This window comes from Letharia columbiana (genome assembly GCF_014066305.1).
Source record: "Letharia columbiana isolate WasteWater2 chromosome Unknown Sc0000010_s0, whole genome shotgun sequence".
In the NCBI taxonomy this organism is placed as follows: domain Eukaryota; kingdom Fungi; phylum Ascomycota; class Lecanoromycetes; order Lecanorales; family Parmeliaceae; genus Letharia; species Letharia columbiana.
This window is the reverse complement of record NW_023501047.1, coordinates 146328-164378: the sequence shown is the minus strand read 5'-3', so window position 1 is coordinate 164378 and position 18051 is coordinate 146328. Positions and strand designations below refer to the sequence as shown.

The 18051-nt window shown below is 51.1% G+C and overlaps 8 protein-coding genes across 8 annotated transcripts; 5 read left to right on the top strand and 3 right to left on the bottom strand.

Annotated features, from left to right (window-relative positions):
* Positions 1 to 184: 184 nt before the first annotated feature.
* On the top strand, positions 185 to 2990 carry HO173_003909 (uncharacterized protein; the record flags this gene model as incomplete). The annotated part of the gene is made up of 2 exons (XM_037305833.1): positions 185 to 392; positions 457 to 2990. The coding sequence occupies 2 exons, from the start codon at positions 185 to 187 to the stop codon at positions 2988 to 2990; spliced, it is 2742 nt and encodes a 913-aa protein (XP_037167026.1).
* Positions 2991 to 3967: 977 nt separating this feature from the next.
* Positions 3968 to 8920, top strand: HO173_003908 (uncharacterized protein; the record flags this gene model as incomplete). The annotated part of the gene is made up of 5 exons (XM_037305832.1): positions 3968 to 4052; positions 4903 to 5369; positions 5485 to 6030; positions 6083 to 7424; positions 7485 to 8920. 5 exons carry the CDS (start codon positions 3968 to 3970, stop codon positions 8918 to 8920), a joined length of 3876 nt encoding a protein of 1291 aa, XP_037167025.1.
* Positions 8921 to 9741: 821 nt separating this feature from the next.
* HO173_003907 (uncharacterized protein) lies at positions 9742 to 11425 on the bottom strand (the record flags this gene model as incomplete). The annotated part of the gene is made up of 3 exons (XM_037305831.1): positions 9742 to 9884; positions 9954 to 11044; positions 11103 to 11425. 3 exons carry the CDS (start codon positions 11423 to 11425, stop codon positions 9742 to 9744), a joined length of 1557 nt encoding a protein of 518 aa, XP_037167024.1.
* Positions 11426 to 11787: 362 nt separating this feature from the next.
* HO173_003906 (uncharacterized protein) lies at positions 11788 to 13962 on the top strand (the record flags this gene model as incomplete). Its single annotated transcript, XM_037305830.1, has 3 exons — positions 11788 to 12344; positions 12401 to 12672; positions 12731 to 13962. The coding sequence occupies 3 exons, from the start codon at positions 11788 to 11790 to the stop codon at positions 13960 to 13962; spliced, it is 2061 nt and encodes a 686-aa protein (XP_037167023.1).
* A 261-nt stretch (positions 13963 to 14223) lies between these two features.
* HO173_003905 (uncharacterized protein) lies at positions 14224 to 15047 on the top strand (the record flags this gene model as incomplete). The annotated part of the gene is made up of 4 exons (XM_037305829.1): positions 14224 to 14337; positions 14442 to 14693; positions 14816 to 14924; positions 14977 to 15047. The coding sequence occupies 4 exons, from the start codon at positions 14224 to 14226 to the stop codon at positions 15045 to 15047; spliced, it is 546 nt and encodes a 181-aa protein (XP_037167022.1).
* Positions 15048 to 15428: 381 nt separating this feature from the next.
* HO173_003904 (uncharacterized protein) lies at positions 15429 to 15983 on the bottom strand (the record flags this gene model as incomplete). Its single annotated transcript, XM_037305828.1, has 1 exon — positions 15429 to 15983. The coding sequence occupies one exon, from the start codon at positions 15981 to 15983 to the stop codon at positions 15429 to 15431; it is 555 nt and encodes a 184-aa protein (XP_037167021.1).
* A 185-nt stretch (positions 15984 to 16168) lies between these two features.
* On the top strand, positions 16169 to 17128 carry HO173_003903 (uncharacterized protein; the record flags this gene model as incomplete). The annotated part of the gene is made up of 2 exons (XM_037305827.1): positions 16169 to 16240; positions 17045 to 17128. 2 exons carry the CDS (start codon positions 16169 to 16171, stop codon positions 17126 to 17128), a joined length of 156 nt encoding a protein of 51 aa, XP_037167020.1.
* A 210-nt stretch (positions 17129 to 17338) lies between these two features.
* On the bottom strand, positions 17339 to 17824 carry HO173_003902 (uncharacterized protein; the record flags this gene model as incomplete). Its single annotated transcript, XM_037305826.1, has 2 exons — positions 17339 to 17452; positions 17534 to 17824. The coding sequence occupies 2 exons, from the start codon at positions 17822 to 17824 to the stop codon at positions 17339 to 17341; spliced, it is 405 nt and encodes a 134-aa protein (XP_037167019.1).
* Positions 17825 to 18051: the final 227 nt, after the last annotated feature.

The following is an 18051-nucleotide window of genomic DNA, read 5'->3' as shown; positions in this document are numbered from 1 at the left end:
TCTCCTAGTTCAATTCTCGACGCGTCGGTCTATTTGCGTTGTTACGCACAGAGTGAGCGCCAAGAAATAATGATACTCAATCCTACGAAAGAAGGACGGCTGCAGTCTTCATCGAACATTCAACGTAAAGTCGCCGTGAGGACTTGAGTCATTCCTACAGTAGCCTGAGACTATCTCAATCGCGATGGAAGGCTATCGAACCCGAGCCTACCCTCCTATGGTCTCTACTAAGATGGATCCCTCCTACAAAGTTGATGAAGGCTACTCCGAGGATACAAGAAGTCAAGATGACCCTGATTCCCCAATGAGAATGGAGCCAGAAGGAGACGATATGCTGCCAACACAGACAGCTTTTGACGCTGTGATGGCTCTCAGCGAAGGGGAGAAGAGTGGTAAGCAATACCAGCTTTTCCCCACAATGTTACGGCTTATAGCAGACCTTACTAACATGCGTAGAATTTGTTTATAACATGCTACGTACCCTCAGAGTCTCCTCCATAGCCTCCGTCGTTGATCGGTTATGGCCCCTCTTCCACAAAGATCCGATCACCATCTTTCCTGCGGAGATCATGTCGCAGATCTTTGCTTGCCTAGATCCCCCATTGTTGCTGGAAGCATCTAGGGTTTCTCGAGCCTGGAGAGAAAGAGTGCTCGATAGTGGACTCTGGAAGCACAAGTTCAAGACTGAAGGGTGGGGCTTGAGAATGGATGAGATTGAGCACTTTGAAAACAATTATAACCAGAGGGCAGTGGGGTCACGTTCGCCGACTACAAGGACCGAGGAAAAAAGCGCGCAAAAACTGTATAAGGCACTGCCTAGGGTTTCCCGACCAACACGCCAAACTTCTCAGAATGCTCAACAGGACAACGGTCAGGTCAATCAGGAGCCTGGAGATGATGCCGAGATGGTGGACGTCGGTTCGGCGTCCCCTGAACGGTCTCGTATCGAGCCGGCCGAGGCCTTTGGGCAGGTGGATCCCTCAAAGGCACAGGGAAAACAGCCATGGAATGAGATCAAGAAGGAAGCGCCTGATACGAAAGAGGGTCAGAAAAACTCAATTCCTGGAAAACTTCATCTAGCGCAATCTCTTATGTTATATGCTTCTCCAGGCCAATCACGTCTGAATTATCATCACGTCTTCAAGCAAAAGCGGAAGCTTGAAGATAATTGGAACAATGGGCAATTCCAAAGTTTTCAGCTACCTCATCGGGATCACCCAGAGGATGCTCACACCGAGTGCGTTTACACGATACAATATTACGGGAAGCATTTAGTGAGTGGAAGTCGTGACCGCACGCTGCGGATCTGGGACATAGATGCACAGCGTCTTATCAGGAAGCCGCTAGAAGGCCATACTGGCTCGGTCCTGTGCTTGCAGTTTGATGACCGAAAGGAAGAGGACATCATAATCTCTGGCAGTAGTGATACGCACGTCATTCTTTGGCGTTTCTCGACGGGCGAAATGATAAAGCAACTCACTAATGCTCACAGAGAGTCGGTGTTGAATCTGAAGTTCGACAAGCGATTTCTTGTGACATGTTCGAAGGACAAGACTATCAAGATATGGAATCGACAGGAGCTACGGCCTGGGGATAAAGACTACCCGGTCAAAGGAGCTCCAGGTGGTGGCCACTGCCCTTCCTATATCCTTGACATGAACGCTATTGCGAGCACACTGCGCAATGGACGACCCGATGTGGATTTTCAAAATCATCTGCTCGAACCTTATACTCACCTGATGACGCTTGATCTTCATGGAGCTGCTGTCAACGCCATTCAAATTTACAGGGACCAATTAGTTTCAGCATCTGGAGACCGTAATCTCAGAGTCTGGAACATACACAGTGGAGAATGTTCCGCGAAGGTCGAAGCCCACGCGAAAGGAATAGCTTGCGTCCAGTACGATGGGAAAAGGATCGTAAGTGGGAGCAGCGACAACACGATTCGGATTTGGGATCCAGCCTCCAAGACCGAAGTCGCTCGTCTAGATGGCCACACGAGGCTTGTACGTACGATTCAAGCGGCATTCGCGGACCACCCTGGAGGGAGGGAAAGGCTCGAATCCGAAGCGATGGAAGTCCAACGCCAGTGGCAGGCAGCCAGTATTGCGGGATTGATTCCTCCTAGCTCTGAGCGGCGACGTCAAGGAAATCCTGGATCACGGAAACCTAAAGATATCAAGAGTGTTGGAGCAAAGATACCTCCGAGCGGTGGCGGAAGTCGATGGGGCCGTATAGTATCGGGTTCCTACGATGAGACTATCATCATATGGAAGAAGACAGATGATGATGAATGGGTGATTGGGCAGAGGCTACGTCAAGACGACGCACTTCGAGCTGCCGGCCCTCCACTCATTCCTCGATCGGACGCCCAAGCTCAAGCACAAGCGCAGGCACCATCAAATCCACTCCATCTCCCAAATCATGCACTAAACTCTCAAACTCATCAAGCGCCACCACGACAGCATCCTCTTCAGGCCGCCGGTGTCCAAGGTCCTCTCCCGGCGCATCAGATAGCTCAACAAATCGTGCAAGCTGCTGCTGCAACCTCACAACAAGGTTCGTCCACTCACCAACAGCCTCCGAACCCGAATCAACCCCAGAACCCGACGCAAACCCCTTGGACCAACAGTGCTTACGCACGGCGGCTTTTGCGAGCTCAGCAGCAGGCTAACATACCTAGTCTTTCCGCTGGGGGACCATTGAATGCTCCTCAGAATGCTGGTCAAGCAGGAAATACGCCGAATCCTGCACCCACTCTACCAGCATCAGCACCTCCACCGCTCCATCCCCATCACGTGCCACGGCCTGGCCCACCAATCCCAAATGCTGCACAAGTTGGGCAACCTAATGCTAGAGTTTTCAAGCTGCAATTCGATGCTAGAAGGATTATTTGTTGCTCTCAGGATCCGAAAATCGTTGGGTGGGATTTTGCGAATGGAGATGAGCAAATTATTGAGAGCAGTAGATTCTTTGCTGCTCCTCAATGATGATTCTGGAATTTGGGATCTTATTCTGCGGCTTGAGCAATCCACCGTGGGCAGCTGAGCGGGAGCAAGTAGGTAGAATCAAAGCGGTCAAGGGTGCATTGGAAGGTTCAAGCATTTTCTCTGCAGCTACAATCTGATATCCCAAGGAGAGCTTTTGTCTATCTAATGCCTGTGAGATATTTGCGATGTATACACTATTCACTTAATGTGCTCAGCAATCCATGTTGGAAGCTTCGTCTCTACTCGTCACTGCCCGTCACTGCCCGATGAAACAGATCCTTGTCAGTTCAAGGAGCATTAAAAGCTCCTGTATACAATTAGCGTTCTCCGCATAGTTACCACATGCTTTCCATTTCTTTGCGAGGCATCCTTTTTGCCGGCTATGCTTGCTAACCTTTATGCAAGACACTCATGACATGTACAAACGTGTTCCGCTCTAAAGACCTTTGAGAGACGCAGCTGTACCTATCCTGCAAGAACCACTGCACTACGAAAAGGAATTCAAGAAGGCTCAAATTTCTCTACGGCAGTTGAACATGCTCTCTGTGGCCCTCGACACCATGGTGCAGCCACCGCAGCTCATTTGCATATGTCCACAGCTTTCTCGGCGTCATAATATAAGATTGGATTCCTGTCCGACTTGGTTTCCCTATTTTAGGCTTCTCTGGTCGCCCCTGATACACTCTGGGTTATGTTGCCCACTTCAACCAAGGCCCAAGCTCAGGCCTGCATTGTCTGTCGAGTCCTCCATCGGAGACGCTCAAACCACAGTCCACGTGAATTTCAGGCCGATGTTATAGCTTGAAGAATTCCCAGCTCCTTTGCTCATTTCAATCACGGCACGGTCAACGGTTGAGCGCCCTTGTCTCAGAGGTCAGGGGCAAGGAAGATTTGAGGCATCAGAAGGTCAGCAAATAGCAGCATATAAAATACGCCTGTCAGGTCTGGAGGTATCATCTTAAATCCTGTCAGGTGCCATGGATATGATATGGGCTGTCCCACCAGCCGGTGGAGGTCTGATCTCCACTGGGAAGTCCGCCACTCGTGCCACCAATTTTGGAGGTCCAGATTTCTGCTGTCCAACAATGCACCATTCCCAACATCGTTTAGCGGCTTGGCAGTGAAAAAGGTGGAACTTCAAGCCAACCCCACTGGTGCATTGAGCCCAAACACTCACCTCAAACACACACCCTAACCCTCTCACTTCGGCAGACTCTGTCTATGATTGTGAATCTTCTAGCATAAATATTCTACTCTTGAGCAGGACAGCATGGCTTCTACACCCCGCTGAACCCAAGCCGACTCCTCAAGATTCCGACGCACATTCACCGAGCAGGTCAAAGTTGCTGCATGGTGGCCCTCTGCATTCTTTACCAGCCCAGTACCACAGAAGCAAGTCGAAGTATTGATAGACCATTCCGCAAGGTACTGTGACTCCCTGCATTCCTTGGAAGCTTTGCTGAGGGACCTCAGATCACTCCCCCTTGCCAGCAGTGACTCGAGCCTCAAAGTAAGCCATTTGCCCAGATTTTCTGCCAATCCGTTCAGCATAATTCTTGCTTACGATACTTCTTCAGCGTCCCATCACACACTTCCCTCGCCAGATCCCTTTCTCCGCCAGGGTTCTCAATAGAGAAATATGCACTTCGCGCAGACTCTGAAGGGATAAAGCACTCCGACTCTATCGGCGTATCGCTCTTTGGGACTTGAGCAATCGAAGACTTAAAAAGAGCAACACGCGGCATGCTGGCAACAGCGCTCGCTCAGAATCCCATGGTTCAAAACAACATGGCCTCATTACAGGCGCGGGGACACATGAACGGAAGCTCGACACTTTCTGCGTCTTCTAGTATGCCATCTCACAATAGCCGGTGGTACTCTCGCTTTACAACAAATACTGACTTTAATTCAGATCAGAGAGGCCTTTTCCCTGCCGCAGTACCCTCAACCTTCTCGCCACCTCCCCCAGACGTGTTTCCTAAAATGGGCTCGAATATCATGAATATCAAAGCTGGCGCTAACAGCTCGTTGTATCAAATCTGCACGGGTCTGCGGCAGCGGCTAGGAGATGTCCCTGGATTCGAAGATCACATAATAGAGATGGAGGAAGAAGAAGAGGATTCGGCCGATGAGCCAAAAGATCCAGTCACCTTGATGTGGAATTGTTTGAGGCGTGGCTATCCGCTCATGACTATATACAACGCGTCATCGCCAGAAAGACCACTCAAATTTGATGCAACACAAATTCGCGAAGATAAGGTCGGAAAAGCAACGACGTTCAAATTCCTGCAAGCTTGCATGACAGATCTCAAGATCCCTCCCCACGAGTGCTTTCTCATCACTGACTTATTTGGGGAAGATACCACTGGATTTGTGAAGGTGAGTTTTGATATTCCTTTCGTTCAGTTGCCGTCTGCAAACCAACGCTTTTTTGATGAAGGAGAATTCTAATTGGTGTCTACGGTTGGAGACTGATCACTGACATCATCTTCAGGTGACGAAGCTTGTGAACAGGGTCTTGGACATCCTGGATACACGGGGGTTTTTGCGGCACAACGAACAACCCACCAAGGCTGCAGTTGCGGAATCCGCTCCTACCTCTTACAAAGCGCATGTCATCGAAGAGCTCCTCATGACTGAACGCAATTATATCCAACATCTTGAAATACTTCAAGAGTTTAAGAGACAAGTCACTGGCGGCATCGCAGGTGATGCAATTCACGACATATTTTTGAACCTCAATCAATTACTGGATTTCCAGAGAAGATTCTTGGTCAGAATTGAACAACAAAATCGCTTGTCTGAGAGCGAACAGAACTGGGGCAAACTGTTCTCCTACTACAGAGAATCATTCCGAGTGTACGAACCATTTATCGCCAATCAAAATCGTTGCAATGAGACCGTACTCAGCGTATGGCCAAAGCTCAAGAAAGCTGATCTATCAAACGAGTTGAGGGGCATCGTTGAGACACCATCAGTGCTCCTCAGTTTCCTAATCAAACCTTTCCAGCGCCTATCGAAGTACCCTCTGTTGCTCGCTGTACCATCACCCATCGCTTTGAAGTCAGGATATTGTACTAAATGTTGCATAGGAATTGCGCACGAAAGGCGGCCTCGACCTTGAAAAACAAGAGGATCTCGAAGAAGGTGAAGCAGCAGCCAGATCCATTATGACCCGAGCGGACGAGGCTGTCCAAAAGGAACACCATGCTGCCGCTGTCAACGAGTTGCAGAGTAGGGTTGAAGACTGGAAAGGCCACAAGATTAATCATTTCGGCGAACTCCTACATTTCGGCAATTACACGGTCTTGAAGGGAGAGGGCGCGAAAGTGGTGGAGCGCGAGGTTAGTGTCATATTCGATTCCCTGGATCCAGTCACGCGAGCAATGGTTTTCTCCCTGTTTATGCGCTCCTTGCATCGTGGAACCTCAAAGCCCCCACGCCCACGGTCATGGACGTCCGCGTTGCAATTTTTGAACCGCAACCCGCGTGGGAAACATGTCAGCGACCTTGCAAGTGTCCCTGAGCATTCGGTCGAGGAACATCGTCCTGTTCCCGTGACGCCGAAGACCCCTCCGAGGCGATCCATGTTCCTTTTGCGCAGAAAGACACCCCCTGTATGTCCCCAAATACTTTCCCAAGCACCTTCCCAGATACCCGTGGAGCCCCCTTCGTGGAGCCCGTTTCGCTTTCATTTCAAGCGTCGTAAAGGTCCTACCCGTGGGATGCTTGGAACACCGCCTTCTAGAATCAGCTCCGACGCCGAGCCTCCCATGAAGACGAAACCCCCTGAGGAGCAGGCAATTGAAATTTTTCAAAACGCTCTCCAGATTTTAAAGATTGGTACTGAGCCTAAGCCTGCCACATCAGAAGGCATGAACAGAGCTCCAACCTCGGAGTCCTCAACGGACGACGCATATCTCAGAATCATGGACTGGTCTCATAACACACCTTTCCACACAAAGGCCTCCAAGGCTTATCCCCCCAAAGCACTTACCCCTCTGAAATTTCTGCTGCTTAAGTCCATACGTGAAGCAAGGCACTTGTACAAGCTCGATGGCGCTTTTAAGAACACAACGCTTTTCTTGTTTTCCAACTCGCAATTGCCAGACCCAATCTTATCTCTAGCTGCTCGTGCTGCTGCTACTACTGCTACTGCTACTGCTACTGCTGAACACGCGTTGGGAATTAAGCCGATGTCAGATCTAGAGAAACAAGTTGCTGACGATTTGGCGATTGAATCGCTCGTGCGTGAACAGTACAAAGTCTACCTCTTCGAACGCATCCTGCTATGTTGCAAAGAAATCAACCCGAACAAGCCCAAGAATAAAATGCTGGCAGGAAAGCAACCTTTGGTCGACAAGAAGGGAAAGCTAAAGCTTCAGTTGAAAGGTCGGATATTCATGCAGAATGTCACAGACGTTGTGACCTTGAGTAAGCATAGTACAAGAGAAAATGTTGTCTTTGAAATAACAACCACTGACACTAATGTAGATCAAGGTCAATATACTCTCCAAATCTTCTGGAAAGGCGATCCTGGTGTTGAAAACTTTGTCATTCGGTTCCCCGATGAGGCGCAAATGATCAAGTGGCGGGACACAGTGCAAGCACAGAAGAAGAGTCTTTGTGACCAGGCAAGGAATTCCGGTCAAACTGGCACTTCGGCAACAGAGTTTAACTATATGAAAGACCAAGTGCTTTCTAAGAACCCATATCAAGAGGATGAGGATATGGAAGAGGAGGAGATTATCAGTCAAATCGTTGGCCCCACCCAATCTTCCTTCACCGTGAGTCGGAATCCGTCAAGCAATAGTCTGCGCTCAATAGCCGGACCCACTCGCATGGCTCCTCCTAAATTTCCACTCGCAGAGCATGGCAACGGGATGTATGCGCCTCCCTTGAGCCTGAATACAAACGTTCCCCCTGGTACAGCTGCTTCACCAGGGGAATTCCCAGGGAACTCTTACTTTTCGCCAACCAATGACTCACCAACATCCACACGCTCAACCTCTCAGCAAAGCTTTTCTCAGTTCACTCGCCAACAAACAGCTGCTGGTCATTGGCCGCACGAAGAAAATAAGCATCGTACAGCTCCAGCGATGGGTCGCGCACCTTCTCGAGAGGGACCGGCTCCACCGAACAGCTATGTTGTTAACGGTCGAACAGTCACGCGGCCATCCTTGCCTGTCATGGCAGCATCCCAAAACCCTCAGCAGAGCCGTCTTCGCTCCGCTAGTACTCCAGACATTCACAATCTGAATGCCCCTGGAGCCAGACGTCAAGGTGCTAGCCACCTTCCAACTCAAGCGGAAAACGTTCCAATGCCTCCAATTCCCTCGCATATGGTCCAAGGTCGAGCTCCCCTCAATCGGAGCCAAACAAGCTCACCAGTCGAAAGCCAGTTGCCCATCCGAAGCGCAACCCAGTCCCCTTCGGTACACCGGGATCGAGCTCATCGACAGTATCAAGAACCAATCGGCTATGATCGTCAAGGACAGAGACTGCAGCAGAGCTTCGAGAGCGAAACCCGTGACTATCATCATGGCCACTATGCTGAAGAGCCGACTCAGCTCACTCCTCAAAATACCGAGACTTCTTCGTCGGCCAACAGTATCATGGACTATCCGAATCAGTTGAAAGTCAGGGTCAGGTTCGATCCGGAACCAAGCCATGTGACCATCGTCGTTCCTACATTCATCAAACACCGCTCCCTGACCGACCGAATCGATTCGAAGATGGCTAAGGTAACAGCAGCATCCATCGCCAAGAAAACTGCTCGGCTGCGATATGAAGACTCGGATGGCGATATGGTTAGAATCGAGACCGACGAAGATGTCCATCTCGCTATTGAAGATTGGGCTACCCAGAACGAACGACAGATCCTTGAAGGTCCCGCACCTGACTTCGAGTTGCAATGGCAACAGAATTGAGACTCTTCTTGTACAAGCCTTCACTATGAGAACGGTTCTAGAATACTAGTTCGATCCAACCCCGCTTCATGCGCCTGCTAATACACTCCCCGTGGCGGATGTACGATGCAATGCTATCACCCTGTCAGCATTCCACCTGGTGGTCCCAGCTTACATCGACTGGCTGAACATCAACTTTTCTTTCGGCGTTCATGTGGCGCTCAGGCATACATTCAGGCCTCAGCACTACCACATTTCGTCTCTATTAGCAACTATCGTCGGCCTCTTGCAATTATCATAGTATTGGTGCACCGGCGCATCGGTTAATGATATCCCAACGGCGAGGGCGGCATACCCGTTCAACTCATCCCTCGGAGCACTCCATGATCTTCACGCTCCTTGTATCTAGGTCATGCTCCCTTCTTCACTCTACGACGCCTTATGCATACATCTTGCATACCGCAAACATTCTAGATCTCGTCGTTTATTTACGCTCGGGTCAGAAGCTCGGTCCAGGTCTACAACATAACGGTGTCATGGTTTTGAGGCAGGGAAAATGGGCTATGAGAGGTCTTTTCATGATGGCGGATGGATGAAGGAAGGCGTTTTTTATTGTTTATGAGAGGAGTTGGGTGTTTGAACGATGCCATGACGTCTATGAATGGTATTATGTCGCATGCGAAAATGTACAGCGGAGAGCATAGCGATGTGCAGATGATAGCATTTCTCCATTCTCATTTCAATCCAAAGTATTCACGTGAAACAGAACAGCGTGATTTCGTCCACGTCGTGAAATTCGTCCGATGCATCTGCCCCAGGCAAGACCAAGATAGCTGCAGAAGCTACTTCTCCACGCGCTCAAATCCCAAAATCAGCTGGTTAGCTCTCGGATGAGCGGTGTACGCATCTACTTGCTCGATGCCCTCGTCATCAATGATGTGCGTCCTGTAATTCGTATAGATGGCAGCCGTTATCAGTTTCATCTCTGCTCAAACGTCAGCACCGGAATCCTCTTTATCTCTCCCTCACGTCGCACGTCTGGAGAGGATCATACCTTGCATAGCGAAATTGCTCCCGATGCACATCCTCCCCCCACTCCCGAACGCCCAGAACCACCGTCCCATTTCCGCCTTCTGCTCCTCGCTGGCTTCGAGCCAGCGTTTGGGCTTCCAGGCTTCCGGGTCCGGGAAGACGTCCGCGCGGCGGTGGAGCGTGTAGGGTTGCGAACTGACGCGCACGCCGGGGGGTAAGGGCGGGGAGCCGGCTAGCGAGGTGGGTTTGGAGGGCGTGATGCGTGGTTCCGGGCCGGGTATTGCAGCGTGGATGCGTAGGGTTTCCATGAGGCAGGCGTGGAGGAGGGGAAGGGCGTCCAGGCTTTGTGGCGAAGGCAGTTCGGGAGTTGAGACGGATGAAGGGTATTCCAAGGTGGGAGAGAGGGTTAGGAATTCCTCTCGGAGTTGCTCCTGAAGCTTGGGCTGCATTGAGAGTTCGTGGAATAAGTAGCACAGCGTTATCCCGCTCGTTTCGTGCCCGGCGGCCAAGTGGTCCTGGAGCTCAGTGGCAATTTGCAGTTCTTGCGGGTAGGGGAATGGGCTCTTGAGGGTGGATTGGTGCACTTGGTTGTATACTACTGGGGTCGTGGTTGGAATGTTCTCCTCGTCCGGGACCTTGGTTGTGCTGGATTTCTCAGCTGCTTTTGTAAAAGTGAGAGTCCAGTTTTCGATATAATTGGTGGCTTCTTGCACGAATTTGGGCTCTATGATGGGGCCCAATCTGTTCAATACAGATTTCAAGCCCGGCAGCTCGCTGGACCAGAAACGGTAGGGGCGCCGTCTTCGATAGGTGTCGAGAAATTCTGTTCTGGCAGATACGTCTTGCGTCAGGTTGGACCCGTTCTGTAGGCCGAACATGAAGGCGGTGATGAAGTCCATGGTGCTTGCATGGCTCAAGTCGAGCACTTCGACGGGTTTCTGTTCGATGGCAGCGGACTCCAGGACTGGTAAGATGCGGGAGAAGATCATTGTTTGGGAAATCTTGTGCATCTCTGGTGAGGATTGAAGGTAGGATTTCGAGTACACGTTGGCGATTACACGTCTGCGGTGGGAGTGCGGTTTGCTTTCGGCGGTGGAGAACATACATGGGACGCTTTGAGGAGTTCAGCAAGGACAGTTCTAACTGAATCACGGGGAGAGATTTTTGTTACCCAAAGTTATCGAATTGGTCATACCACCGCCATTTCTCAAACCCACCACTATAGATCGTGCGGATGCCATCGTCCACGCAGTTAACGCTGATTTCATTAGGCCCGAGTCGGACAATGTCGCCATGTTTGACGTGGGCGGCGTGGATGCTGCGGTTTTCTTCGTCTCGAAATCGTTTTATGAGGATCCAGAGGGGTGAGAAGGGGGAGGAGGAATGTGCGTTGGGGATTTTGGAGAGGGGGGAGATGAAGGCGGGGTAGATGATGTACTTGTAGATTACATAGGGAACGATACAGATGGCGACTATGGCGGTTATAGAAAGCATATTGGAATGATTCTCTTTGCTCAAATTCAATTCATTATATGTGTTGGAGGAGGAGGAGTGAAAAAGGGAAAGGAAAATGGCGAGTTCGTCTCTGTGGGCTTGTTTCTCAGCCCTACTGGTACGATACCGGCGGGGTGGCGGCATGATTGGTAGCGTCCATTCATTGCTCCTCCCTTGGCAAGCAAACTTCGATACTTTATCAATTGCTTCTACAAGTCATGATGAAGATGCGTCATCCTGTACCAGCAATTCATCAGTTCTATCTCATGATGACTGTCGAAGCCTGCCGAGGCATGGCTATGTATTCAAACGTGCTTTGGGGAGCGAATGTCATGGAAAACGAATAAGTTGGCTGGCGGGTCATGGGTACAGATTTCAGAGTTTGGCTCACTGCCTCCGATTACTGTGATTTCTCCACAGCAAAGATTGAGACGAGTCCTGTTGATGAGGACTTCGAGTCCTGGCTTCTTATCAACGGAGGCTATCTACATCCTTCTGTTGAGATTGCGTCTGGTGACGATGGCAATTCCGTTCGTGTTAAACAGGGTCACGTCCTTTTGCCAGGCAGTATGGTTGTCTCCTGCCCACACGAATTGACTATATCGTGGCTGGGTGTCACTCAACATCATTTCCCACATGTCCATTCTACGTTTACACCACACATTGCCACTCGATTGTTCCTAATGAAACAGTGTTTGTTGAAAGAACAGTCCCCGTGGTGGCCGTACCTCAACAGTCTGCCTCGATCATTCAGCACTCCTTTGTGGTACGATGACAACGACCTGATATGGCTTCGAGGAACCAACCTGGGAAAGGCAAAGGAATTAAGGGAAGAGGCTTGGCGGCAAGAATACGAAAGTGCAATGCAGTCACTGTTTGCCAATGGGTCCGATTCTGAGCAGAAGCGTCTGTGGACTTGGTCCGTGACTAATGGTCTTTGCGTCTTGTCCATGATTACAATACTAATTTGAGAAGGGAGCTCTATCTATGGGCGGCCACCGTGATGACTACGCGAAGCTTTTCTGGGCCAGCGTCGTTCAATCGAAACGAAGGCGAGTTCGTTGTTGCTGGTGACAGCGTTGGTAGATGTCCGGTCCTCATCCCAGGCTTAGACCTTTTGAATCATAACCCATCTGCCAAAGTCTCCTGGATCTGGGATGCAAATGTCTGCGCGCTCAGGGTAGACGAGTCAACGTCTGGTGGATGTCAAGTGTGGAACAATTATGATCCCAAAAGTAACGAAGAACGTGGGTTCCGGTTGGCCCTTTCGCCGTCTTGAGACCCTGCTGACGGACAATGTTATAGTCATAATGGGATATGGCTTTAGTCTTCCTAAGAATACCTCTGATCATTACAGCCTTGGCTTTTCGCCAGCAATTGCAGCTTATATTAAAGCTACAAAGGCTCGCCGATTGGCCCGCAAGCCAACCTCGGACGCAGTGCAGAGTCAGAGCACAATGGAATCTGATAAAATTCAACCAAAGCTGGTTAGCGAGCCAGTCAGGAGTGGAAGCCAGGTCCTAGAATTATTAGAAGACTTCAATCTGGAGGAAATTCTAGAACAAAACATCCACTGGGTACGACTCCTCGATAATGGAAACTACGAATTCTCGCCACAATTCTTAGAATACTTCTCGATTGCGGTCGAGAATTCTCGGGAAGCACACATGGCTGATGATGACTGCTCAGCGTCTAACACGCATCTTTCGGATCGTGACTTCTCGCGAAATAAGCTCCATGTGATTTGTGCCGTCATCATGATACTGCAGAAAGGGCAAAGAGCAATACGAGAACATGAAAAGGACTTGCCTGAGATTCCGCAGAACAACAAACAAGTGGATGCGGCAAGATACCGCGACAGTCAGCTCAGAATTCTTGATAGTGTCGTGGACTCCATGGGTAAGTTCTTGAAGTCAGTCGCTACTCCAAACTCGTCCGAGGCCAGTGACCCTAGAGTAATACGACTGGAGCACATCCTCACGAACTCGCCAAAGAGCTTGTTGAAAGACTTACGTGGCGTGTTGAATGCAGGCATCAGGACTCGTGACCCCACAAAGATTCGAGAACGTGGAGGCGTCGATTTTGCGTTCACTATCTGGCTATGCGGGTTGTGGATTTATTCTCGATCTGACCCAAGGGGAGAAGACGAAATCGACCCGAAGTACCTTCGATGGCTTCACTTCTTGAAACAAAATTATGCTGAGCCATCAGAGGAATCTCTTAACCACCAAAGACCTGAAAACACTGTCCTTGAGGAGAGACCTGAGTGGTTTGATCCCGTCCGTAGTGCAAACGGCGATGCTGAATTGGATTCTGCCTTCATCGCCAGGTCATACCTCGACGCGGTGCAGGCAGCTACAGAGAAACGCCCTCAGTCGGTATATAATGATGGCCAGATCACGGTTAGGCGTCTTGAGTGGTGTCTCAACATCATCAAGAATGAAGGCGTGTGGTGTCCAAATCTGGACCCGAGAGAAGACGAGGAAGATGATGACTGGGTCTTGTTCCTCGAGTATGGAGATTCCCTGAGGGTTTGACAGACGACTACCCACCTAGACTTAATTGATCAGAGTAGGGGTCATATGGAATACTATGTAGATCCAATGTGACAGTGTGCCATTGTGTTGCACCAATACTGCAAGCGTGGTTAGGACAAACTGCAATGATCTGTCTTTTCTCATCCCCATTTGACATAAAACAGTAGTTTTAGGGCTAGGGCTAGTGCATTCGTGTTGATGGTCGATAATCGAGATTGACATTCTTGAGCAGCCATTGAAAAGATCACATCTACTTACAGCATGGGCTCCTACTACGACATCGACGCCATCCTCACCGATGCCCAAAAAGTCCCTTGCACCTTCGACCTCGACATCCCCGGCCTAGGCTACCTTGACGAAAACGCAGGTGGAGATGTACTACGACCCCCGTTCGCCAGAACCTTCCATTCTCCCCCTTCCAGCTCTCCATTCAACTCCAAAAGCATAGCTATCTAACCACTTTAACACTCCACTCCCAGATCAAAGCCGGCACCCGCGTCTCCCTTCCCCTCTGGCTCAGCACCCTGCTCGCGGTCCAACGTCTCGGCCCCTCTTCTCAACAATTATGTACGCTCGATTTGCCGGCTTCTATATCGCCAAGGGTGTTGGCCGCGTTGAAAGCGGGACCGAAGACTGTGGATCTGAGGCAACTGGCGAGCCATTATTATGAGCTGGCGGCTAGGGTGCTGGAACTGTTTGAGGAGGAGGAGATTGTGGATGTGTTGGGTGAGGTACGTGCATTGACTCCATGACCCATCAGGGGGGGGGGGAGAAAGTATGAATAGGAGGCTACGAGTGCGGGTATCATGTTAGCGAATATTGTTTGGGGCTGACATGCGGCGGTGGGATACAGACATTCAAGGAAAGAGCAGCTGAGATTGCAGACCATGCTCATAATCCGCGAGGAGCATTGGGGGAAGCACAGGATTTCCTGAGGGGACTGGATGAGATGGAGAGACAGTGTAGGTGCTTGGACTATCTGGAATAAAAACTATGGTGCTGACTGAGCTGTAGTGTTCCGATCTGCTCATGGTAGTTCCAATGCTATGCGCGAGTGGATGGGGGAGACAAAGAAGAAACGCTGAGCTCGAGGAGGCCTGGGGCTACTGGGAAAGCTTCTCGCCCTCTCTAAGACCTGCCCCAAGGAACTGGACACAGGAAGCTTGCTGTAGTGATGTACCACGTCGTCAACTGCATCGACATGGAACTCGATTCTAGGCACAAAACCCACGTAGGGAGCAGCCATCGCAGTGAGCAGTGCTACTAAATTCTTGCATCGAGGTAAAAGACCTTCTCAGAGGTCTCAATTCTTCAGTTTAACCAACCATGATTACAAGCAGGTACCGAATCCCATCATCCGTATTCGCCAGACGCCTCGCTCCAATACCACCGCCAGACTCAAAACCATCATTACTTGTTGAAGCCACCATTCACACCACAAACCCAGTGCGTCGAAACTTCACATCTCACCACGTCCAAGCCCGCTGGCGTACCATAGTAAAGCTCTTCACGGAAAACTTTGCCCGCGATGCTGGGCCATCGAGCAGGAACTTGTACCGATCATCTGCGCTATCACCAGGCATCCTGCCCTTTCTCTTTCCCTTCACCGTGTCGATGCTCTCCGTCTTCCAAGCTCCCAGCTCAGGAAACGAAAACAGCGCGTCGCTCTTGTCGACGTTGACCCCTCGTGGCACGCGGGGACGCATGGATCCTGGCGATGTCGAAAGCAGAGAGTTGGTAGCGAGGTCATAAGGTACCTCGTAGGTTCTGGAGCAGCCGATGCCGTGTGGGTTGTTGATGAATCGATGATCGTCATCCCGCGCATATTCAATATGCTCTTCTTCCGGCTTTGTATCCAATCCCAAGCCAACGACCATGATTCTTGCTTCCTCCAACGCCGTGCTTTCTTTGCTGTCCCGGCTCGAGCTTTCCGAGCTTGCTTGGCTTGACTTCTGCTTCTTGGTCACCCGGTACTCCCTGTACCTCCTCCACAATCTCTTCAGATCGGTCGGTCCCGCCATTGCGCGGACTTTGAAAACTTCCAATCCCCCACAGACGCAATCAGTCTGCTGTCGCTTCGTCGCAGCCCAAGAACGGAAACTGGTTCGGAGTTGAGGACACAGTCAAGGATCAATGCTATGAGGTGGTGCGTATTCGCTGCAACAAGTGCAGGTAGGTAGATAGGCTTCGAAAGGTTGATATACGGATGTTCTCCCAGTCTCAAGGCGCCTTGGGGTCCGAGTACCAGCAACAGCAAGGTGGATCCACAACACACACAGTTAAAGACCAGATTTCCTTCCTTCCCTCCTTCCTCCCTTCCCTCTTTCACTTCACGAATATAACGCACATTATTCCCCCCCCCCCTCTTGGCACCGCAACTCGTACCGAAGGGCCGGGCGCCCCCATTGAAATCTCAAAAGCTACCGCTCTGGGCTTCGTCCAGCCTCAAAGCTTCTCAATCAACGTCGCACTTTTTCCCCCCCTCCCCTCTTTTCCCTTCTCCCTTCCTTCATCGTGACCCACAGCGTCTCAAATTCTCGCACTGGGTTCCGGGGGGGGGGGGGTGTGCAATCTTTTTTTTCTCTCTCTTTCTTTCTTTCTTTCTCGGTCGAAAGCGGGTGGGTCGTGTGATGGAAAAAAATGTACTTGCTGGTGAGGGGAGATGTGGTTGCTTTTCGGAGTTGTGATTCGATGCCCTTCTTTTTTCCTTGGCTGCTTGTTTGTTTGTTTGCTTGCTTGCTTGCTTGCTTGTTTGTTGTCATGGCTGCAGAGCGAACTACGGTGCAGTCTGAGCGAGTGGATGACGCGAGCTGCTGCTGCTGCTGTTTTGTATGTGGTTGAGAGAGAGAGAGGTATGAGCTCCCTTGCTGCGTGAGTGCTGTGGAAGATCCGTAGCTGGTGGTATGGCCCACGAGGTGGTGCGTTCTTTGCTAGCTGGAGGGGAAGGAGGTACGTTCTTGGGGAGGGGGATTCTGATTTTGGGGAAAAATGTTTTGCTTTCATCAATCTCGCAAACTGCTCGAGAGAGGAAGGGTATCTATCTGCCAGAAAATCCATCCCGATGCTCACGGCTCCCATGAAGATGTCCACCCCGGAGGCCGCAATGCCCATCACAATGCCCCATATCCAAAACATCAAAACTGCCATGAAGATGTCCACCCTGTAGGCCGCAATGCCCATATCCAAACACCAAAACTCCCAAGAAAATATCCACCCCGTAGGCCGCAACGCCCATCCCGATGACCCAAAAAACTCCCCCCCATCCATCCCCCCTCCTTACTCCTGCACCAATGCCCGTCCGGCGACATAACTCCACACCTCCTCGTACACCCTCGCCTCCCCCGGCCCCGCCCATTTCCTCCAGTGCTGCGCGATCTCAGTCAAGTATCTCCCGTGGTATGGCGCAGTGGCGCGGCCGGCGACCAAGTCGGAGAGCGCCTGGGCGGATGCGATGCCCGATTTGCCCATGGTGCGGGCCGTGCGGTGCCAGCTGGGTACGGGTGCGTTAGTACGGGTTCTGGATCCGGGGAAGACGTTGGCGGAAGGAAGGGGGGTGAAGAGGGTTACAAACCTGCCCGTTTCGATCAGATCGACCTTCCATTTTCCCTTCATGTCGGCCAGTAGGAGCGTCAGGTTGCTCAGGTAGCGCGACTCCTCCGCGGCCAGAGCCAGCAGCATGCAGCCGGTCGCTTCGTACATGTCTCGGTGCTGGATCGGCGTGGTTGCCGCACCGTCGCCGGCCGGGTCCCGGCGGCAGGTGTTGAGGAGGAAGAGGGTCGTTGCTTCCAAGACGGCGTCTCCGAGGGGTCCGGTCGATATGCGCGTCGTCTCGGCGTGGTGGATTGCTACCTCCGCGCGGCATGTTTGCGGGAGCAGAAGGAGGTAGGCTGCGTCGTGGATGGCGGTTAGATGGCTGATGAAATCCGAGATTGTCGTGGGATAGGCCATGTCGGAGAAGAGCGAGCGAGCGAGATGGAGTGGTGTGCTGCCGTTGGTGGTGGTAGTGGTGGTGGCGCAACCTGGCTCCGAGAAGTTCATGTTTGCGATGTGAGGACGGTCCGTGGTAAGTTCTTGCGGTAGGAGTCCGGG